Genomic DNA, 24822 nt, shown 5'->3' with positions numbered 1-24822 from the left:
CACCCTTCTCACTTGCAGGCAAACATACCAACAATTGCTTCAGTCATGTCGAAGGAAGATTAAGATCAATGTCACTATAGCAGAGAGAAAGTCCTATCATTTAAAACAACATTGTGACAGTCTCATACGCACGTACACGCTTGCGGAACTTGTGAAGAAATACACACACACATGACCCATCATGAACTCCTGACTATCATCTACTGCTTCTTTTCCAGCTAAATGGTGGAGGATCATTGATTTTCTGCAGCGGCTGTCATATCTCACTCACTTTTATTCCTGCTTACATGTGAATTGAAAAGCAGTCCAGTGTGCAGGTGAGAGAGGAAACATAAAATAGTAAAATACTGCCATTAGATAGTAATACTGAAGAAAGCACAGCTGATCTCATAGATGGGAGTAGACCAAGGTCTGAGTTAAAGATCTTAAGGTGGATTTTAGGGCTAAAAAAACCAAAATGCATTGGTTTGTGTGGCTTCATTCATCTTTCTGAAACAATCCCAAAAGAGCCCTGAACCCTTGGTGTAAGCATACATTATTAAAACATAGATCTAATGAAATGGTGCGCTTGGATGTATTAACAAAAGTAACATATACAACCACAAAAAACTGAGATCAAGCAGAGACCTCTTGTGTTTTGCCAACAGAAATGTAGAAACATTGATTTCTTTACTTAAAACAGCTTCATTCAGTGTTTTTTTTTCTTCCTTTTTTTACCCAATTTATTTTAGCTCCTTGTCAAAAAAACATCCTGAACACCAGAGGGATGTTAACTGGAAGAAGCTGACTGTAATGAGGGAGATGGTGGTAAAGACAACAACTCTCATCATCCCACGCAGAACCCAGCAGGAAGTTACATAAAAAATGTCTGTGTGTTTCCCAGGCAAAGTAAAGCAGAACAAACACAATTGATAAATCAAAATTAAAGTGGACTTTGGATTCATTGAAACATAATTAACAGATAAATAGATTTAAAAACAAAAAAAAAGCTTTAGTTGAAGCCTTTGTGATTTGCTGCTATGTTTCATGATGTAAAGAAAGAAGGAAGAAATCTAAAAAGTAAGCAGCAGCAAATTACTTAACAGATATCTGTGAGTAAAAGATTTCTCGGGACTCTTCAATTTCCCTTCTTTCTGCTGTCTGGCTTTCAAACTAGTTCCCAGTTAAACTCTTTCACCCCATTTTCCTTTCTCCAACCTTTCTCCTCAGGACTTCTTTCTCTCGATGGTCTCATTTCCCACCCCACACTGTCCTTCTTCATGTCAAATTAAAGTGATGGAAATGGACTTGAGGGGATGCTAATTGCAATTGTCAATCCAATCTAGGTCGGGCCTGAAAGACAGGGGCTCCCTAGCACTTCATCAGTCTTCATTAATATTGAAGGAGTTTGCAGAGGAGCAGGGGGGGCAACGTAATCTGCACTCGTCTAACAGTGCATCAGAAATTAGGAAGCTGGGGAGGGCACCGATGGCACCTGAGGGATAAACATGCCAGTCAAGAAGAAGTAAGAAGATGTCAGAATACGGGATTGAAGACCAGGAATAGATGCAGCTTTCAAATGCCACTTGTCACAACGTTTGAAACTTCGTATGCAGCTTTTCAGTAAATCTCAGTCAGTCAAAAGCTGTACATTTACGACTCAATAAGTGTTATATGATCCGATGACAGCAGTAGTAGTAATCAATGTATAATGAGGACCTGCGTGTATATACCATAGACTGTATATAGGTATATAAGCTATAAGAGTGGGTGCAATTTACGTGTCAGATGTGTGCGTCTCATCGGCAATGTCATTATTTTCAAGACACGCAACTGATGAAATACATCGTGTTTGACTGGAATTCTTGCAGAGAAAGTTGAAATGCATTAAGGGAAATGTAGTTTGTTTTTTTTAGCCTGCAAAAAAGTTTTTAAAGAAGTGACCATGGCAATCTGAGTGAAGGGAGCAGATCATAGCACTTTAATTGACGATAACAACTATGAAATCAACAGTGGCAGAATAATAATAAGAGGAGAATCAGACCCAGATGATTTTATTGCTAGGCTCTGTCAGTAAGAAACATGTTTGAGGAGGAAGAAGGGGAGGCCCTGAGAGTTTGCCCGCTCTATATGTTTTAAAATAAAATGCTTTTAAAGGTTAGTGAAGTGGCAATTATTTACATTAAAAAGTTATTTCAAACTTGTCTGCTTCAGGGGCTGAGAAATTAAAGTTTGAGCAAAATGTGCCAATTCTGTCTTCTCTTGAGAAAATCCCTACCTTTTAGGTGGTAACTTTTTTTTTTCTATTCGGAGCCTTAGGTATTCATGGGTTAAACAGAGCAGACAAAAATGAATTGTTTTGAGTTTCAGGGAACCACTGTCTGCTGCTAAAAACTATGTAAAACTGCATTTTAAATTTACAGGTGTCCAACACCCTACAATTCACAGTTTTTTTCATGAGCTTCCATAAATCGTGTCTCTCTGGTATTTCGTCCAGGCACTCTAAAGGCAACATAATTTGTTAGGTCGACTCAAGTAACAATTTATGAACCGGCAGTTGCTCTTGTCATAGCATGAAACTAGCTTAAATTTAGAAAAGCAGCGTTCCTCTAGAGTACTTCTAAATAAAACTGGTGAGATCATAAAGACGGACTCATGATTTGTCATCAATTTATGACCTAGTCCCACATGATGCAGGAATACACACATATACACATAGGTAGCTAGTGCAAGTGCCAGCTGGTCATTCTGCAGCAGGGTTTTCAAATGTTTGTTGCCCACAGACCCAGATGGTCAGTCCACCCCCTCTGGCAAGACGAACCTATGCTTTACCAAGTGAGACATAAACTTAAATTGATCCAGCAGTTAGGCTCATCAACTGTTAGTGTTTTTTCACTGCAGTTTTGCAGGTAACCAACCAGCAGAGACCTTTAATGGCTGCTAATTTCAGAGAAAAAAGGGAATGAACAGTGTCTGGAGGGTGATGAAACAGCCTCCTGCCGTATCTTACTGAGTAAAATTAACTTGAGCTATATCCTCTTTGTCAGAATCAGGCTCCTAATCTCCGACTTTAAAGGCTAAGATCAATATCACTGTGTCAAATAAGTCGAAAACAATGTGAACATGCAAAAGAACGGATATACAGACTATTATCACCTCAATCTGCAGCTCTCTTTAGCTTTACAGATGTTTTATAATGAGTTTCAGCTCATAGTTCAACTCTCTGGTCTGAAACGTACTGTTTTGACTCACCCTGGTCGCTCTAATAGGGTCATTTGTGGCTGCAGCAGGCAGCAGCCTTCGGTGGAGGAAGCCCTTAAAGCCCACTCCACAGTGCTCAACAGCAAATGGCAGACAGACAAAGTTGAACCACCAGCTGGTAAACATACTGCAGCATTTAACAGCTGAAGAGCCAGATATTTCCCTAAGGAGTTGGCAGAGACCGAAAACCGAGCAAAAAGAAACAAAATATTTCTCTTTCATTCATCTCATGACTCCCAATGAACAGCATTGTCGCTCTGTCTAGCTGCTACAAATAAGCAACAGTTTGCCAACATGTTCCCCATATAAAAGGGATGAGAGATGATATGTTGTGTTTATAACTTGCTTCTGAATCCCGAGAGACCAAAACACCCATTTAATGCAGGATTAAGAACAAGTGGTGCTTTTTTTTCCAAAACATTGTCCTGTCTATGACGTTAAGGAAACTTGTTGTAAACCATGTTGCATAGCATCTCCGATATAGTGATAGCTTTCACACTCTTCTGTCAACTGTGCTATGTTTCAACAGCAGCTTATAATGAATCATTACTCAGCTTGATTTACATTATAGAGAAATAGCTCCTGTTAAACCCAAAGCTTTCAATTGGCAATGTATTCTTGTTAAAATACTTATTGCTGTTATTGCTGTTTCATAAAAGTCTGCTTGCACCCTGCCGTCACTCCCTCGGTCCATTTTATCTATCTAATCTACTGTCTCCTGTTCCACAGAACGATATTGAATGAGATGTAGCTGATTTGTTGGCATGTAGATATTAGCTCTGACTGTAAAGACAGTGTTCTTGTCAACTAAAGTAACCCGACGTCTTTAACCTCTAATCGGCCTTTTGTCTCTTATTCCAGCTCACTGGTGCGGTCGCAGCGGTTTCCATCTGGTATGCATCACTGTGACAGCCGGGAGGGTTTCAAACCAGTGTAGGATCAAGTGAACACTTTGCACCAGTGTCATTCAGGCCAAAATGAACAGACCCACACGTTTCCTTCAAGCACCCTTTTGTACATAGAGTAAGTGTTAGAGAGTGAGCCATCCAACAATGACTCTTTTATTATACATTCAAAATGCTGCAACCCATTCGGTGTTTTAAAATATTTTACTGTACAATGCAAAGTTATCCTGTAATAAATACTTCATATAGTGTGTGGTAGTGTTTTCTATTTAAAAGGTATTTCAAAGATTTTAGTCTGGGTCATTTACTTGTAAAGAAACATATTTTTATGGAATTGCCTTTTTTATATTTAGTTTTGTGGAATACATTATTATCAATACTTCTATTCATAATAATGAACTATCCCACATTTATTCAACTTATTTAATTCTTTAATAAAATAACATTATGACAATTCATAATGTGTTTAAGTGGCGTAATAGGTTTGTATTTAATTATACAGTTATACAGCTTGGCTATCAACAATGGCAAACAACTGGATTGAAAGCTATAGCCTAGGGTTATTAGCTTTTATGCTCATTTCCTGTGCCACAAAGTGTAAATAGTCTATTTAAAATCCACCACTAAAGTTCATCTTGTTAAATTTTTAACAAATAAATGCCACTGTGGAAGAGTTTCATAACGCATCTGAGGTTGCCATAAGAATGTTTACACTTCTAGTTGATTTGATTTGAAATAATAATAGATAATCATTTGTTGTCAATGTGTCTATGTTGTTTTATACAAAGCCTTTTGCAAATATTAAATATTCAAATGTGTAAATAATGATTCCATAATTACAACAATGGGGACAGAAGTGGGCTCTCAGTGCTACCGCAGAAATTACATGTTTACAAATGGTTGCAATGATAAGACAAACAATCTGATCTGACTGTGGAGGCTGTGGGTTCCTATTGAGATTGGTAAAATGGGAGGAGAGGGAAGAATGAATATTTCATAATCACAGATCTGCTTATGAGAGCACACAAGAAAGTGATACTGGGGATAAGAGAGATGCAAAAGTGTGAGTCTGCTGTCCTCTGTGTCCCATTCACATAAAATAAAACGTCACACTAGAATATGTAGAACAGAGCATAACTTGTCATCTCATTTTCCCTGTGTGCTTGCATCTCTCGATGCAAATACATGTTCTGTTTATAATAAGATTCAGAGGAACGGGAATATGGACTTAGGAGTGATTTATACACTGATGATGTAAACACCGCGTGACGGTAAAGCTCGGCTGTTGGGCTGTTGGTTTGAGCGTGAATATCTGAGAGAAGGGGAGAAAAGCCTCAGTGCAGTAATGCAGTTATTAATCACAGTGCGAGCTTTGATTCATCTGTCGTGGAGGCAGTTTGGAAGATGGACTCTATTTACTGCTAAAGTTGTTTGAGGGGTTTTGGGAGGCAGCCATCAATCTCTTGGCTATCTTGAAAAGAAGCAGCCAATGCACAGGCATCAGTTTCAATCACTTCCTCAAGACAGCTGGTACGGTAAGCTGCCGCTGCACAATAGTCTTCGCTTCACTCCCTCCCCTCTTCTCTTTCCTCAAGGTGAAGTTTTTCCCTCTCTCTGGGGAAGCATGTTATTAATGTGTTTTATCATAATAATAATAATATTGCCTAAAAATACACACTCCACCCTGCCCTCTTGCTCCCTTGCTGTTTGGCACCCTGCGTTCCTAATTAGCATCGTCAATTAACCCATGTTAATTGCCAACCATGGAAAGGTGGAGGATCCTGGCAAGCCGGCACCGCAGGGAGTCGCTTAGTAAATGAGTGGATTGGAGACGTATGCAGGTGAAGAGGAAGCACCTTTAACCTCAAACTGCAAATAACACCTTTATGCAATATCGCTTGTACACCAAACCTAAACTCAAGTGGGGGTGTGAGTGTTGTTTTCAACTACAAATTGATTTTGTGCAGTTAAACAAAAATCACACTTGTTTTCTAGTTTTAACTGCATCTTTCCACACGTCTACCATCTATTTTCATCAACGTCTGTGGGGCATATTACCTCTGCAGGAGTCTAATGGCAGCACTTAACCATCCATCGCTCCCTCTTTCTTAATAACATCTTTTATTTTGCGTCACTAAAGGAGGGAGCTTGTCTCTCTACAATATAGAGCAACTTAATGACTGTGCTTTGTTTTTACGCTTTGATCAATCTTGATTTCTTTTGGTGCACGCAAACTAAATAGACAAGAGAATACGAGCAGTCTGTATTACTTTTAACGGATGTAGACAAATCCTTTTTGTCATATTTACTTTAAATCATCAGTGTAAGAAACAAAACATGGAAACCAAACATAGCTTACATGTTTACTGATGGGGGGGGGGGGGGGGTTGCATTTTCGATAAAACCCCCTGTGGCCAGGTTTACTCTCACAGCAATGCAGGCCTATTAATGCAGTCAGCAATGTAGCATAGCCACCAGGGGAGCTCCCCAGCCCCCAAGATAGACTGGAATCAATTGGACTTGTTGGGCATTAGCGGTGGAGAGTGCAGTCAGCACAGTCCAGCATGATGTTCTTGAGAAGTGGGGGGCCAGCAAAGGTCAAGAGTAGCAGCTGATTTCAGATATAAATGCATATTCTCCATAGTAACCTACTAACCTTTCATTACTGCTCTTACTGCCCCAGGCCCCTGAGAGGCATCATCTGACGCTGTGTTTGTGTGTATGCATGTGTCCATCAAACTAAAATGGAGGTAAGCATTCATGTAAGCAATTCCACCTTAGCTCCCTTACCCAAGCCACCTATTCTCCCTCACTTACATACCAACCTCCCAGAGGCAGCTTGACTCACGCTGCCCAGGAAGAAGGTGATTCTTAAAAACATTACATAAATATGTGAATGTTTTCAACAAAGGGATACCAGCAATCTTCCTTTTCTGTCTGTGACTCATGTTTAATCAAAGAGGAGATTTTTTAAGTTGGTGTCACACAAATCTGAGCATACAACCAAACCCTCTCTAAGAAGAGAGAAGTAGTACTAAGGATAAGGAAACTGCATTGGCTATGTGGACACAAATCTGAATGCTGATTGGTACGAAGTTATTTGAGGTATTCTTTGGGCAAAAAGGTCGAAAGAGAAGACAGTGATTTACATTCTGAATAAATTTACAGTAACTGCTATTGACAGATAATAAGAAATATGAAAATATGAAATATAATTCTAGTCTCCTGGTTTAGAATTTTTTAAATACGTCTAGACACAAAAACATGGAGTTCCATTAAAAGAAATGTGAAGCTACTCCACTTCCCCACTGATGACAAATTTGTATTAATAAGGAAGGTATATTCTCTCTTCTTGCTGCACACCAGACTTTGTATTTCATCCTTACTCTGAGGAAGGTGAGGTCCCGGCCGTGGTCGATGCTCGTGATCTCGAGGTTGCCCATGACGACTTCACAGTTCTCGTAGTATTTCCTCAGGGTGCGGTACTGCTGCTCCAGGTTCGACAGTGTGCTCAGCTTGTTCGCCGTACCAGTGCACACTAGGAAAAAGAGATGGTGACAAGACAGTATTAATACAGCTTTATTAGATATACTTTAGCTGAGAGCAATTAGAAAGCAGCCACGCGGATATCATGACACAGTCTGTTCACAGGGTTAACAGTTTCCGCTGATCATAAACACTACAGCGTCGGTCACCTTGATACGATTTCCACATAATTTGAACCAAGAGAAGCAGCCAGTTCATGTTTTACTGTGTAAAAAATGTCAAAACAAAGAAAGTACAGTGTAAGCATTAGTCCATAGACAGTGGCCTGCAGCACCAGCTTAGCTGCCCTGGTCATGTAAGACTGTGAAGACACTGGACCTCACTGCTACCCTTGGGGCACTCAGGACAGATGAGAGCTCTTTAGCAGTTAGCTGGGCTGCTCACTTGACAAGTGATTATTAGAACAAGTTCCAGCCATCACACACCTTGCTTCCAACCCCCCCAATGATGACACAAACCATCTGCGTAATCGGCTGTAGCTGCCCAGTGTGGTATGGAGCATGGCCGTTTGTAGCAATTACAAAGATGAGGGGCTGCGAGAAGATTGCCGGGGGCTTATCACACGTTTTTGGAGGGAGGGAGGCATCAGTTGGTTGAGGGAGATTTGTCTACATCTATAATAAATAAAAAACAATATTTCATTGATCAATTTCTGTGAGAGCATGGGTCATTGCTTGGGTTGTTCCCTCAACATGGATTCCTTCTTCTCCTCGCCATGCTATGTCCTCCCATCACGCGTTTTTTTGTCATTTGATCCATTAAGTTATTGTGTTGCATAAAAAAACAATAATAGGCTGTAAGGTGATAATAAAATATGATAAAACAGATGTATGCATTGATATTTCAAATACAACTCTACCAGGACCGAACCCCCCCGGAAGCAATACATTATTTCCAGTCAGGCACTTTGCAGCTTGTGTGTACAACTGATACATTTTATGTAACGTACATCTGGCTTAAAAGAGTACAGCAGTCCTGCGATAAAAGCCTGCGTTCACAAAGGTTATAATGTTCAGTCTTTATTGAAATTGTGTATGGAAGCCTTGATCTATCTGCACAACAAATTTGAAGGCTGTAGTTTGTTTTGCTGTAGAGCTGCATTGAATAATACAGAGAGGTGTTTTCTCGTCTCCAGCCCAACTGCATTAATATTAACAAGGTGGAAAAATATCATAGACACACCTGTACACCACAGGCTATAGACTTTGAGTGACAATGGTAAGATTAATAAATCTTGTCATAGAGTTATAAAGATGTACCAATAACAACATAAATCCACAATAGTCAATGAACGCCCCTGCAGTCAATGAAAACAGAAATAAAACACGAAGTCGCTATGCAATACAGTTGTTGTTGTTGATGCTCTAGTCTGAGTAGCAAATTTGCCATCTAGGATAATTATTTGTTATTATAATTTGTATTCATGCAGGAGTTTTTACCCTGAATTACTATGAATGTCAGTGAAACACACACACACACACACACATATATATATATATTAGGATATATTTTATATTGACCCATACCTTATATATAAGGAAATAAACATGTGTTCCTTCTGAAGTATTATAAGTCAGTTTTATTTATATTTCCATACTGGTGTTGTGTCCTTCTTCTTCATGCTTAATGAGAGAATATAACAGAGAGGTGGTGTGTCCTTCCCTGAGATTTGTCAAATTGTCACCCATGAGCTGCTACCTCTCTATCTGAAAACCTTCATCATGAAATATCTTGACTGACGCATTTTTATTTAAGATTACCTGCAGTCCTTACTACACACTATACATTGCTCTCCCCTGTAAACCTCATATCTCCCAAAGTGTTGGTATTCTGTCCTCATGGCTAGTAATAAACTAGGCCAAACTCCTTTACCCCTTTTCTCTGCACTGTGGCAAAATCTTTCAATTCCTTTTCCTATTTACTCCCTGTCATTACACCACAGATACATATGAAGAAAAGAGGATTCAGCCTCAAGGCAACACGCACTGTCAAGACAAATGCTTCCTCATCTGAGCCGATATGAGATAAGTGGAACTATCCCAATGTGACCTGGACAATACTCGTACGGCTGGTGGTGATTAGCTAGACTGCACATAGCATAACGCGCTGCTCAGGAATGATATATGACAGACCTGGGTGTTTTCAATAACAGTTAGCGTGGGCTTGAGGGAAGCGGGATGGAGGGTAGAGGGGCTCATAAAGTGAGGATAGGTGTAATAAACTGTTATTGCACCCTTGAGGCAGGGTGCCGAGATCAGGCCAAAGGGTCATTGTGGTATGTGATGTCTAAAGAAATTTACTTGTTTTTTATACCTATTTGGTTCCCCAAGCATGCCTTCAGTAAGCCCGCTGACTTTCAAGAACTGCCTGGTGCGATGTGTTTATTTTCCTTGTATGATTTCTAATGAAACGCTGAAATCCTATAGCTCTGCATGAGACTGAGATGGTGCTGAGTGCCAAGTGAACCACAACAAAACCATCTGTGCTGTGTGGAGTGCATATAGAGAAAGTGTGAACTGTTGAGGGGTTTGCTGCAAAGTGATCCTACTGGTGATATGTCTGTCTATATGTGTGTGTGCATGAATGTGGGCTGGGTGTAAATAAGAGACCTCAGGATGTATTTTCTCCCCCTTGCTGCACGATAGAATTCATTTGTCCCCATGCTCAATATGTTACATCTGAGCCTTTATATCACTGCAAAGGTTGAATAAAGCACAGTCCCTGCTCTTTATATTGACCTGGAGAACCCGTTATAAGACACTGAGATGTCAGCTATTTACCATAGTGCCTCGGATGCAGGAATAGCTCGCAAGAACAGATGAATCTTCATATTGTGTAAAAGTTATGGCTTTTCACAAGAGAATCCATCTTCTCTGCTTGACGGATTTCACTCGATTCCAAACTCATAGCAGAGAATGTCAATGAGATTCACCTCATATACATGTGTATATACAAAGGAATTGTATTTGACTGTCTGATTGAATTGATTACATTTGTTTGCGGGGAATTGTCTGAGAAGTGATGGATTAAGGCAATGGATCATAATAATTCAGGATTTTCCAATATGTGTAATTAATGAGAAGATTACGAGCCTATGGGTTGAAATTCATATGTGCTGTCATTTATATGGATGAAAAGGGAATTTACAGATGCTATTTTTTTCTGCAATGCTTTGAGGTGGATAGATGAGGACAAACCTGTCCATGTGTTCACCAGATGTGCCATGAAGGCCAACACGCCCACAATCACGGCACCTATATGTTCCCTCTCTTTCAATGGGTTTGTACTGACTGTACAGACAAGCTGCACAAAAACTGACAACAAATTTCATGCAATACGTACAATGTATATAATCTTACTGTTTTACATATATTGGACTTACAAACCAATAATTTATCGATTTTTGTAGTATTGTAACTGCCATAGCTGTGTGCATATTTTTCATCCATCTCTCCTTCTCTCACAAACCAGTCAGAAACCTCCAGGAGAAAAGATTGTCGGTAGCTGTGTTTCAATGGTTTCCATGCAGCTCCAACAGACAACCACCAGACAAGACGACAATGGATCCATCACTGTCTCTGACAATTTCACGACAGTCACCCAAAAGGGGGTATGCAAACAGTGAGTCCTTTACATAAGAACAAAAAAATTAAACCAGAATGCCCCAGAGCTGCATTTTCATCAGTTTTACTTTATAATTATCCTCATCAGGATTACATAGCCACTGCATCGCTGTGGTGTGTGCTCCTTGCCCAATTCATTTCATACGTGGTGCACACAACAACTTCATCAATATTGCCTTGTGCGATTATTGAATGCCTATAAAGCTGGCAAGTCTCTCAGGTTTATAGGCTCCTGCCAAGGAAGCCAACAAAAGGTCATTCCAATAGCCAGTAACTGACTGAATCAAATAAAGTTGCAAATGTCACTTCCATAAGTAAACACTGTCAATAGCTTAGCCTGGCTTACGTGGCTTGAATAAACAGGAGGACATTGTTGGAATTAAGCAAAATGTTCTGTCAGGCACGCAGGAGTCGGAGTCGTCCTTTTACCCCCAATGTCCCCCAGATGAGCTCTGCTGGCTAAGTGTGAGTTACAAGCCACTGCTTCTGATGGTAATCATGGCCCCAGATTATTGTCCATCTGCTGAGTAGCTTAATAAGCATCAGAAACAATAACTAGATGAGTGTTCGTGATAGCTGCATGGTCCAGCAATGCTAACCTCTCACTACCCTCTGAGCTCTGGTCACCTACCAACAATGCTGCTGCTGTCTCCATATGGTCCGTCGTAAATTAGCATTTATGCCCTTGCCGGTGCACACATCCTCCAACACCTCGTGGGAGTTTTCCACAGAGGATAGCCTGCAGCTGTCGTTGTACTTACAGGAGCTGATTACATGCATCAGATATATCATGAGTGTCACTAATACATCGTCCATGGGTAGGATCTGTATCGGTAATGTACAGCTAAGTTTCACGGCTCTCATTAACCCCTTTTCATGCAGGAGGCAGCTGTTTTCAGCAATCAAACCCTGATAAACAGAAAAACAGACTACCACAAACTATATACACTGCCTGGCCAGCACTAAGGACAAACAAGGTATAGGTGCATAAAGAAATCTACTCAGATGTGAAAGTGATGGATGGTGGATAAAGGTGGTAAGGATATCATTAAGGTTTTTAACAGGGTAATTGCTGTTAATATTTTAATCAGCAAACAAGACTAGGTCACAAATTAGTACATTGTTGGACTGTGTATGATCAGTGTGGAAAAGTGAGGATGTAGTTAAAATTCCTGTGGAATAGCAGCACATTTTCAATGAAAAGTTAAATGCATAGTAATGATCATCAAGTCAGATTTACATTCTTCCCTGTGTCAACCAGTTTGATCTGTTTTCCTCTCTCCCCATTTCTCATGTGCAGTATTTTGATAGAGCTGAATTCCCAATATAAACACAAGAGCATTATTAACCCATTTAAACTGTATGCTTAAATACCAGTGGGAAGTTTGAAAATCAGAATTTGCATTCTGCTACATAATTTTATTCACCTTTGTAGAATTTTACATATACATATATATCACATATATGATATGTTTCTTGTGATAGAATGGTGTTTGATACTGCAGCTGTGAATGAGATGAGATGATGTAATACCAATACCCAATGAGTGTGTGTGTTGTCTATGTTGAAATTAAAGTTCTAAAAAGTCTGCTGCAACCATTTGGATATGATTTCTTTATTTGAACACAACACATTTTCTAATTCACTCGTCCTGGTTGTCTCCCAAACCTGCAGAACTGGTCAGTGGAAAAAGTATGAATGCTTCCCCCCTGGCTATTTACTATCTCTCACCACCTCAGTATCTCTGTAGGATTTAGACTTGTCTCCAGACAATAAAAATCCATCCGAGTCACAGGGGAGTGATTGGCTGACACTGACATATCTCATTACCCAAAATCCTCTGGCTGCCTCTTCTTGACTGAATGCGCTGCAGAGAGTGGATGTAGTGAAAAGCCCTTTAGACCCCAGTAAAAGAGTTTTTTTGTGTTTGTTTGTTTGTCCGTGCATGTGTGTGTGACCCTCACTTTTGGCTCACCCTTGTCACATACAAGCTATATTTGTAATTTTATTAAATAAATGTTACATTATTAAAGCTCCTTTTGATTAAATAATATAATGATCTGTTGTTAAGTATGTTACTAATTATCTGAATTAAAAATCAAATACTTTATATGCAAAGTCAAGTATGTGGCAGAATAGTGATATGAAATTAAATTCATTAAAACATACTGAGGGATTTAAATGTGATATTTGAAATCATACAATATGTTTTTTAGCTGTATTGTAGCAGCAAAGGGTTGGGGGGGGGGGGGGGGGGGGGGGGGGGGGGGGGGTTATGCAATATCTGCAAAATGTAGAAAGAATAATAGGATCAAAAAGGAAAATCAAGATTTTGTGCATCTGACAGAAGTTTATCACCTCTCAACTGCTGCGTTATTGTGAAAAATACCTGCTGGACAAAGTTAGTGAAAAGTAGGAGAGATGGAGTATTTCAAGTATGCTAGATGTGTATACCACACACTAAACAATTAACTTAGGACAATTGTCCCTGAGCATGAGTGCATGACCACCAGCTGCTGATATCCCACCATTACACCAATTACGCTGCAACCACTGGAGGGCAAAATGAACCAGGTTTAGAGGGATGCTGATGATAAGATATACACACTTTATGATGCATTTCAAAACTAAATAGCACTGAAAGCACCTTCATCATTTTATCCAAAGCATTTATTAGCAAGTAAGTGGATGGATATTTTCTCTTAAGGCAAAATCAGCTGCTGTTGCCCCAGGAAAGACTGTGGAGCAACCGAGTGAGGGGCCTCCAGAGCTGCTTTGGATATTTCTTTAGGGCAGAGTTAGGTTGTTGTGTGTGTGAGGTGGATCAAATATTATCAAATATCTTTTCAGGCAAGGTTCCTGATTAACTCACACTCAGGCGTCCACCACTAAAGAGCTCTTACAGCTCAGCCGAACACAACAAGAACCTCATGGCTGGCTTTGGTGGAGCTGCTCACGGTGTGAACACAGTTGGATAAATGTTAGAACAGGATTACCAGTATGTGATCCATTGGAGGACTAAATCAAACACAGTCAGGCTTCATTCCCCTTAATCATTTCTTTCTACTATGTACAACATGTTGAGTTTCAGAATATGAATTTAGCAGCCTAAGTTAAGATGTTTCTTTATGCCCATACAAAGTATAACAGTGTAAATACAGTCAGCTCTTCATGGTCGATAGCTTGTTGAGTTGCCTCATGACAGAGGCAACTCGACGGTGCAGTGATTAGAACTATAACTTCAGAGCAAGAAGGTTGTTGGTTTGGGAGTTTGCATCTTGTCCCCATGTCTGTGTGGGTTTTCTCTGGGTATTCCAGCTTCCTCCCACAGTCGAAAGACATGCAGATTTTGGTTTGATTAACTGGAGACTCGAATTGAACTGTATGTGTGAATGTGACAGTGAATGGTTGTTTGTCTCTTCGCCCTGCGATTCACTGGCGACCTGCTCAGGGTGTATCCCTCACAGCTGGGATTGGCTCCAGCCCGCCTGCAACCTTAAAGGATAAGTGGTGTAGATAATGGGTGGATGGATACTTATGACTTAAAAAGTCAGTGTGTAATTGCTCTTCCATGTCATCAGACCTGTTTTAAACCTGGGACATACTTTGTGTTTGTTTGTACGTGCAGGCACAATCCACACCCTAGAACTTGCATGTGTCTGTGTACATTTCTGCACATTTGAGCCTTTACATGTGATTACTATATTTCATGTCAAAACAATTCAATTGTCACAGCTTTGCTATCACATGAAGTTTTTTCATAAAGTTTTTCCCCGGAGGCTTTGCCTCCGCTCTTGCCGTCTCAGAAGCTTCCTGCCAACGTAAGATGCAGTGAAATGCTGTGCTCTTTATGTGCTAAAAGCAGAAAGAGTAAACCCCTGAGGTGGCTCAAATCCCCAAAGTCTGCTAAAGAGATGGTAGATGGGCTGAGCAATGGGGTCAAATGAACAGCTCACATCCTAAATTGGTGCAAATGTGTGTGTGACAGCGTTAGTGGTGTGTGAAAGGGACAGACGACTTAGTGCGCACACTTCTCTGCAGTGGCCTTGAGCTTTTCTGTTTCTACCAACAAGCTGACGAACTTGAGTGGACCTCAGGGGGTGATCAGTTAAACACACAAAAACACACGCCTCTGCTGAGAGTTCAACTTTGGTTTATTATGATCTAGATTCACACAGGCTCTCACATAAATCACAGGATAGCTGAATTTTACAATGCCTCTGTGTGCTTTGTATCTACCAAATGCTAAGAGTGATAAAAAGAAGAAAATTAGCTTTAACTAGGAACACACACTTACACAATCACAAGTCTGTGCTAACCATGAATGTAAAAGCCTCAATCATCTGTTCAAATGATTGAAGCCTTTACAAGCATTTGGCTCTGACATGGGAGAATATGTCTCCTATTAACAAAGACTCCTGGTTTCTTTTCATTCCTTGTCAGTGTTTGTGTTTTGTATGGATGAATCTGTTCAATTATAAATCACTAAATTCAGGTCACATAAAAACAGAGGTGATCATATGCTAAGATTAATATAACTTCCAAATTGTAAATGTAATTTAATTTCTGCTCCCTGGAGATAGTGAGGCAACTCCCTTGCTGTGGTAATACATTCTTATATCACTGTCAAGTTAAGCCTTATCTTAATAATTAATATTAACAATTAAGACTATGATGCAGATAATCTCATATCAGTGCCATTGAATTAGTGCTATTAATTCTCAGACTGACAATTTCTCACAGCTTAAGGATGAAAAGACAGAGTTGCTTAAGATGATTATCATAATGATTATTGTTATCTTCCCATTTCTATCCCTTTTTTTCAATTTGATTTTGAAGCAACATTGTACAGAAAAAGAAATCCTTCATGCGACCAAATTTAATGGCTGGCATATGATGTAAAATGCAGTCTTTAGCCCAGAGGCCTGCGCTCTCCCAAATGGTGTCATTTCTTTATCGAAACTTTATGGAAATGGAAACAGCACAGTCACATCGATGCTAAAAATATTACACTCGGGTCCATGACCATTAATATTTGCCTCTTCCTTTGTCTCTTTTTTTATCTTCTGCCAGTTTTGACCCCAATTTCTACATCTCCCCTCAATTTGATTTTCTCATACCAAATTTTGTGCATGACTTCCTTTATAAGTCAACCATCCTCAACTGTTCCCTCTACAGTATAAATCACAATCAGTGCAGTGGGTCAGATATTTACCAAGGGTGAACCCACAAATTGCTACTGGAGAGATGACTCATAATGTAAAGTACCAGGTGTTTTATAGCCGGCACCTTTGGGAGCTATTTGTCTTCATAAAGGATCAAGAAGTGACTGAAGGAAGTCGCTGAGAGATATTCATTGTGTATCCTTTAGAAAATAACACAAGTTATTGTAACTGGGAATGGTCCAGCTGTGTGCACTTTCCCTGCAATGTGTAGAGTCACATTCACAGCAGGAGCTACATCCTCTACTGTCGACCACTGAACTGCTCCACTGGGGCAGCTGTGTGTTAAGCAAACTGCTGAAAGGCTCCTGAAGGGCAGTTGTTGAGGAGTGGGAGAGTATAACTCACATACTTCCCTACAAGCCTTTTTCCAGCCGGTCTGGGGAGAAGAACCACCGACCTTCCACATGCCAACCTGCTTCTCTTGCCTCTGGGCTTCCACCACTTTGTTTTCCCCTTCCCATCCCTTTCTGTCTGTCTCTCTGTCTGTCTGTCGCTCTCAACAAGCCAGTGTGCTGGAAACTACCTTGGCCTTCGTTCTATCGGTGAGTGAAATCCTTTTATGAAGGTTTCTCTTTTTTTATGCTGCATCTGGGACGACACTCTATCAATTAAGCCAGCAGGCTAGTCAAGGTGTTGCCTCATATCCTTCATGCCTCCAGCGCATAACGCTTTCCAGCCCCCATGTGTGGTCCTACCCATGAATCTTAATCTCATACCCAAACAGTTGCCATCAATTATCCTGGCTGCTACTGCTAACTCTTCCCCTGCCTCCCATTTTTCCCCATTAAAAAAGGGCCTTTTTCCTCAACACTGTGATGGAATTGCCTCGCTCGCTTTCTCGGGAAATGATTTCTCAGCAGGCTTTTGGACCCCTTGCTTTCCACAAGTGGAAGGCGGTAATGTATACACGTGTGTATTCCTGTGCTTACTGTATATGTGCCTGCACAAATACGCACCTCTGCTGGTGTGCATTAGTTTCCTATTAACGGTTTATCCTTCGTCAGTTTCCACACAATGTTTGGGAGTAGACAGCTCACCAGGCAGGAGGGAGCTCAGTCGTCTCCATATAGACAGGAAAATAAAATTTGAATTAAATGGTGCAGGTTTGATGCAAAAGCACAAAACAGTCATGTGATGATCCGTGCATTGAAATTTTAAATCCTGCCATTTAATCCAAACTTCATTATCTAAGGATATGTGTTCATTTAGCTTGTGTGATGTTTTCTCCTGAAGCTGATCTTCTTCCCAGGACAGCAAAAACAGTAGTTGGCACTGTTTACACTGTAAAATGCAGTGAAGAATGTACATCAGCAAAACCAAACAACCCCACCAGAAATACAAGGCACAGCTCAACGAATCTGAAGTTTGCATTCACCGAGCAGTCGTGCCAAGAACGCCACAAGCATCAAAGTGGTCACTGCAACGTCACTAGGCTGCTACTTTTAAAGGTGCTTCAACATACTACCTCAGCATTTCTCTGAGAAAAGTGACACAAGCTAGTAATGTGAAGAGGAGTATCACAAGGAGAAAGTGACATCACACTCAGCAGCAAAAGAGAAAGTGCCATCAGAGGAGAGTTCACATTCTTTCATAAGAAGGAAAAGCATCATGTTTAAGTACTAAATCTTACCATATCTCTGTAAATAGACTTTACATGTGAATGTGTTGAATCTGTAGGAGAAGGACACGATTTTGGAGCTGACGGCTCTTCTGTTTTTTCTAGTTTGACCAGTTGCGTTTGAGCAGGCTTCGGTAACCCACAGGTGAACAGTCCCTAACCCTAACCCAGATAAACATAGGTGGGACACATTGAGTGAAATGCATCGCTTATAAACTTTTACTTTATCTGTATTCATCTGCACATAGCTGTTTAAAGTGTGAAAATGTCATCTGGACTAAAGAACCTACAAAAACTGTCACTGTTTGTGGTTTGTGTGGCGAAATGTTGGACACATGATTAAAGAAACCACTCGGACTATAATCAGTGTGGAAGACAGATGTCTGCTGTCTACTCCCGAAGCCCCAAAAAACTGGCCCATGCCCCCGGAGGTTAATTCATCGTCAATTCAGCTCCAAGATTGAATTTTACCACTGACAACCGAAGAAATGGTTCAGATCACTTTTTAAACCTTTGTCTGATCTTGACTTTGTATTAATTTTATAAGATTTTTAAAAGTTGTAGGTCACATATGACGGAGATGACCTTTATTCAATTAGCCATTTTAGGTTTTCTTGTGAAGAAAAAAAAAAAGTAACCTAATGCAACATAAATTCACAACAATACCATTCATATTCAATGTCTTAATCCACAAGCAAGCATCTCTGAGTTTCCCTCCTCTCTCAGCCTGTCAGATAACACTGTGATTTGTAGCATGTTACAACAGTCATGTCTAAAGCTGTCACCACGGTGAGATAATTTATTCCATTAAACTGCTGGAACACAGTGACAAGAAGACAGGATTAATATTTATGTGTGATATGTCGAGATGACAGAAGGCACTGCTGGTGGAATCTCTGTGTGCATTAGTGTTACCCAGTGGTACTTTCCCGAGATACCTTTGCTAACAAAACAATCTATAATCAGGTTTACAATAGAGTTTTTATCATTTAAAAAGAATTAAGATTTAAATTATAAACCAACCAGTAAAACGTGATAAACATGACTATTTTTTCCAATCTTTTATTTCATTATTTCCCCAAAGTGCAACTACGATGGTTTTTCATTAACATGTTAAGTGTATGAAAAATAGACCTAAACGTCCAGCAGCCATGTGCAAATTATCTTCCAAAGTGGAGTCACGGTATCTAAAAGTAACCCAACAGAAAATACACAGTCCCCCTAGGGAGAGGACCAAAATTAAAGTGTTGCCCTCTGACAAGCAGACTAAGTCAATTATGCACACAAATTTACCAAAATATCTTCATAGAAGAGTTTTTGTAATATTAACAGATTATAGTTAGTCTAGTACAGAAATGTTAGATGACCTGGAACAGACAGAGAAGTAAAATTAAGACTAGTTACAGTGGAGATCATAGTTTAATAGTTAAAATTCTGTTTCATTCTCCTGCTACTGACAGCTCACAGTTGAGAGCGACAGAAAACCTGAGCAGAGACACAGCTGCACGTCATAGAACATGGATCTCTGGTCAGATTTCAAGTTAAAACGTCCTGGTGTGTGTGGCTCCGACCAATTGTACATATCAAACATTACTGTCCTTCTTTACAGCAGTGTACAGCATCACAGGAACTGATTGTGATTCTGCTGTCCTTGTCACCTTGCATTCCTGTTTATGTGCAGTGGGACTACCCTTTTCATCACGCCCAAGATCGATTATAATTTGTTTTTAAGCTTAACGGATGAATGCAAATAGCCAGGTGCTGACGCTTAAAAAGATAAAAGCTAAGACGCTGCTAGGCCGAGCAATCACCTGGGATGCAGATAGTGAATTCAGTGTAGCCTGTAATCTATGTTCTTATTAGAGGCAAGAGCAAATACATCTTGTAATAAGATATCAGACTCAGCCATAAATTACTAGGCAGCAGAGAGCTGCGATGGTCAGGCAGAATGGAGTGTGCTGTCACTGTGTATGTTTACATACATGTATGTTTCTACAGACAGTAGAAGTAATAAAGACACTGCATTACAACTTAAAGATGACAGAGAGCAAACAAAAGGAGAAGATGGTTCATATTGCAACAGAAATTGATAATAACTTCACCAAACTGAGGCACAAGTTGATCTTCATGTGTTAAATAAAGCATGCATCACCAACAATATGTATTTGTTAACTTAACCAAAGTGTTGGCTAAACAGACAGGACTGTAGACCTAAACCCAGTCTCTGCATGGTCTGAGAGCACAGACTGTATATAAAGACGGACAATGCATCCCCACTTCCTCCCACTATCCAGAAATGAAGCTATCTAGATACAAACAATGCCATCTTGGACATTTAGAGCCAGAGAGAGAACCAATCCAAGTCAGTCTCAGCTGTCAATCATGACATTTCAATCCATTAAAACAAAACTTTCCAGCCTATAGGAAAATCTGTACTCACTGCCATTAATAAATCTAGTTCTTCATTCATTAAAAAAAATGTTTACTGAACATAATATGAGTAAATACATTGCACACAACATAGAAAAATGTTGGCAGGACACAGAATTGCATTTCTTTTTAATTTCACATTTTATTTCCTGCTTTGACAAGAAAACCGTCTCAGCCCTCTTTTCTTTCTGTGTACTTTCAATTTCCTCCCATTATAACCTCCTGCTTCATAATATCCTGTAGATATCTCTTCATGTACCGTTTTATTGTGTGGAGAAGTGCCATTGTTCAGTCTTCGGAGATCATAAAGTGACAAATGCTGTCTCCAAGTCTTTTCCTCAGGTTGACAAAAGTGTCCAAATGTGTCCAAACAGTGGCAAGCAAATATAAAACAGTAAAACCGGCCAGTTAACAGATTTAAATACAATAATGCCAGCAGAATACATGCAAAAAAATCCTGTATGTGAGTAGCATTTTTGTGGTTGAATAGTCTAGCACGAGGAAGTCCATTTACTTGACATATGCATCTGTTTTTTGGTATATTTTAATAACTCATATGTAGATCCAGACCACCATGTAATGAGAGGATACAGCAGAGAGGAGGGGTGAACATGATGAATATTTTGCATCGTGGAACAACCTCCTCCTTAAACATCATCGTCCAGTGAACTCGAACAAACATCCCACTTCCATACGATTTTCAGCAGTTTGTACAGCTCGTGCATGGGTTGATGCATCTTTGTTAGAATGTGTACACATGGGAATCTCCTCGGTTATTCATTAATTTGTGCGCTGGTGGCCCGTTGTGTAATTGTTTCTTCTGCCATGCACACTGGAAGCGTCTGGCCAGAGGAGCTAAGTATTAATTTTCCCCCGGCCACAGCCAAGGGATTAGGTGTGCTTTCCCCTGGCAAGGCTGTTTGGCAGCCACACTTATCTTCAGCGACTTACAAGGCTTATTGAACATTAGCATGCAATTATCTTTGATGGTCTAACTTTCCTGCTGGCTGACAACACCCAATGATTTCCCTGTTAGGGCTTTTCTGCCGGAGATGATATGAATATCAAGGTGCAAGGAAAGCAGAGAAAATAAAAATGTCATCTGGCTGAAATGGACTCTCAATAAAGCTGGTGGCACAGGAGAACACGTTTAAAATCCTGATTGATTTTGAAATGCTTTACGTCGTTCATCATGCGCAGCTATGGATTTCAGATTGTTTTGCCTCTCGCTTGTCGATTTGCTGAAAGTAAAGGCGCACAGTGTGCAAGGAGGAGTTATCACCAGAAGTGCCAGCAGCCAGAACAGCCTGTGCCACACAGACATTCATCACCATATGAAAATTGTAGAAATGGCACCAAATTCACTTTCATCAAGATCCTTCAATTACTGTGCGAGTTGTGAAACAAGAAGTCTCTACCATCTACTTCTGTGTCACCGATAAGATTAAAGAAGTGCACATCAACATTTTACATGATATATACATCGAACTCATCTGGATTCCTTCAAATGTTTAGATATAATTAACACATCAAATTATAATTTCAAATTTATTTTAAAGGTAACATTCTCTTTGTCTTGTATTAGGTGAATTTTGTATTTATAAATGCACAATGGCCAACAATGGCCACAATTTTACAGGTTTTCTATGCACATTTGCAGAATACATCAAGACTATTATAGAAACTGAAAAAAGTAAACTGTCAAAATGTATGATAAACATTTTTATTAGCAAAAATTATATTTATATTATATAAATTTATATTAGTTTCACCAATCGATTAAACATATTATATTTGTATTGAATATATATTTTTGACATAATACATGTAATGTATGCTGCACTTTGTATGTGTAAACATATCTTAATAAAGTTAAATTAAATAACGTGTCATCCATTCACACTCTAATGCATTCTGTAAGAAAAAATGCCATCAGAATGGGTTTGTTAATATGCAGTGATACAAAATCACATACCCTCCGTAGTCCGTACTACACTTAGAATCATAGTGCTCAATTTGCAATTTAGATTTTTCCTATAGTGCCTCAATGTAGCATGAAGTTCATTATTTAGGATAGAGGCAGTCAACAAACAGCTTGAGGCCAGATGTACACTTTCATGTGCTCAGTTTTATCATCTGTTTTATTAACATGGGAGCTATCGTCTAGTTTCAGTGTAGACGACTGATTTCTGAAAAATATCTAAATACCTGCTAATTTTTTTGTAATACAAATCTAATAAATACAAATACAGTTATTATTATTATTATGAATAGCCGCAGCTGTGTACACCAGTCGCAGATACAGACAGCACCCTGCAGATGTGACGCAAGCTGTGAAATAGAGCTACTTCTTCAGCACGTAAATGCAAAAGACATCAGGGATCCCGTCCACTTATCCAGCGTCTGCATCTCCTACACACCGTAATGCTGTGCTAATGCCAGACTGGTTTTCGGAAACCACTAATAGTTTTATCAGCGCCCGAGTCGGTTTTCCCTCCGTCTTGATTACTTCAAAGCCCCCAGACGCCACCAATTAGAGAGGCAACTCTTCTCCACAACTCTACTCCCCCTTTGGACCGTTTAATTCCCTCAAACCTCTCCCTCTTTCTTTCCTATCCTCTGTCTGTCAACCCATTTCCTGTGATTGCCTTTTCGCTCACTGCCCATGTAAAGTCGTCTCCCTGTGAGAACGAGCGAGAGCAGAGATCAATTCTCTCCCTCATCAGCATTCAATATGTAGTCAATGGCACGAAATGAAGAGGAGGCAGCTCTATTGATGATTGAGGGGATGTTGTCACACCTGATTTTCTCTTTATATCTTGTTCACCTGGGGCCCTGTGATAACATTGGTATCGATTCTAACTAGCCAGTGTTGGCTGATTCAATAATGGCAGGGGTGTCGCTGGAATCAAAGGCAATTACATTTATGCACCCTTTTTACTGGGTCTGCAGCAGTCATGCTGGTAACAGCTGATGTTAAAATACTTTAAAGTAAGTGATTGATCGGAAAAGCTGTGTGAGTGTGTTTGTGTGAATGGAAAAGACTGCAGAGCTCAATGCCGCGGCAAATTGACAGCTTGCCATTGTATCCTCTCCTTAAACACAGACACACGCATGCACGCACACACACACACACAGGCTACCTGCAAGGGGTTATGACCAATGACCAATCATGGTAAATGCATTGGATGCTTTACTACAGCCTGGTTGTCAGCGCAGAAAAAAACAGGGAAAAAAATTAATTAATTGTTATATTTACTTCGACCAAGCATGTTTTATTTTGTTGTCTGTGTCTTTTGTCCACCCGCCTGTTAGTGAGCAGGATTAGGCAAAAACTACTGAACTGATTTCCCAGAAACGTGGTAGAAGAATGAGTATGAGTCAGGAAAGAACCCATTTAATTGAGGTGCAGATGAGAAACAGGGGGCAGAGCCAGAGCTTTTTTAAAATAATTTTCTTTAACATATGTTAGATACAATGTTACTTAATCAGTTTTGATTAGTTTGTAAATCACCTTATTTTTATCTTTGAGAATTCACTTAAACTAATGATAATGATAAACTGTATACAGCCCAATCTGTTCCTCTGCTCTTGCTTTACCCACAGGCCTATAGTAAGTTGTAGTTGGAGCCTGGAGAAAAACAATACTTCTTGTTGTCTGGAGACTCTTTATCATTCTGTCTGTGCTAAAGTTTAACCTCAAAGCTCAAATTGTGACCGTTAAAAAAGAGGAAATTACAGAAGGGATCATAGAGTCCAAAAGACTGATAGGGAGAGAGAAAGACAGAGGAGGCCTCAAACAGAATTTTAGTCGAAGGTGAGTGATGTAATAATGATCTCAGGGGGAGACTAAATGAGACGCTTAAAAAGAAAGTACTGCAGTTTTTTCTCATCACATCCCTACATCCTCTTGAGGCCAGAAAATCTCCAAGACCCCTTCCTTCCATTCTGAAAAATGGACTAACAGGGTTAACCTTCAGTCTTCTCATTATTTAGTATTTAGTGACATTTGTGGTCAAGACATGTTTGTTAATCTTCACACGGATCACCTTGTCAACCAAAATGGCCGTGAACCAATTTGTTTCTGTCTTTACTGATGGAGGATGGGTATAGGATTAAGTTTCGATTATCTGAGAGTGAGAAAACACAGATTTAATTTTATTCCTCAATTCTCTACAGAAACATTACCACTTCAAGTTCTTTGATGCCCCGCATCTAAAGGAAAAACAAGTTGA

The 24822-nt window shown here is 39.8% G+C and overlaps 1 protein-coding gene across 2 annotated transcripts in view; it reads right to left on the bottom strand.

Moving 5' to 3' along the window:
- Nucleotides 1–24822, bottom strand: part of erbb4b (erb-b2 receptor tyrosine kinase 4b) — a 280908-nt gene that overhangs the window by 142127 nt on the left and 113959 nt on the right. For both annotated transcript variants that reach the window (XM_069533004.1, XM_069533003.1), the window contains exon 2: nucleotides 7532–7683. In XM_069533004.1, the coding sequence (XP_069389105.1) occupies nucleotides 7532–7683 (152 nt within the window). The remainder of the gene's footprint in view (nucleotides 1–7531; nucleotides 7684–24822) is intronic.

This window comes from Paralichthys olivaceus, chromosome 10, assembly GCF_024713975.1.
Source record: "Paralichthys olivaceus isolate ysfri-2021 chromosome 10, ASM2471397v2, whole genome shotgun sequence".
Lineage (NCBI taxonomy): Eukaryota > Metazoa > Chordata > Actinopteri > Pleuronectiformes > Paralichthyidae > Paralichthys > Paralichthys olivaceus.
Note: the sequence above shows the minus strand (reverse complement) of the source record. Positions and strands in the feature narration are given on the sequence as shown.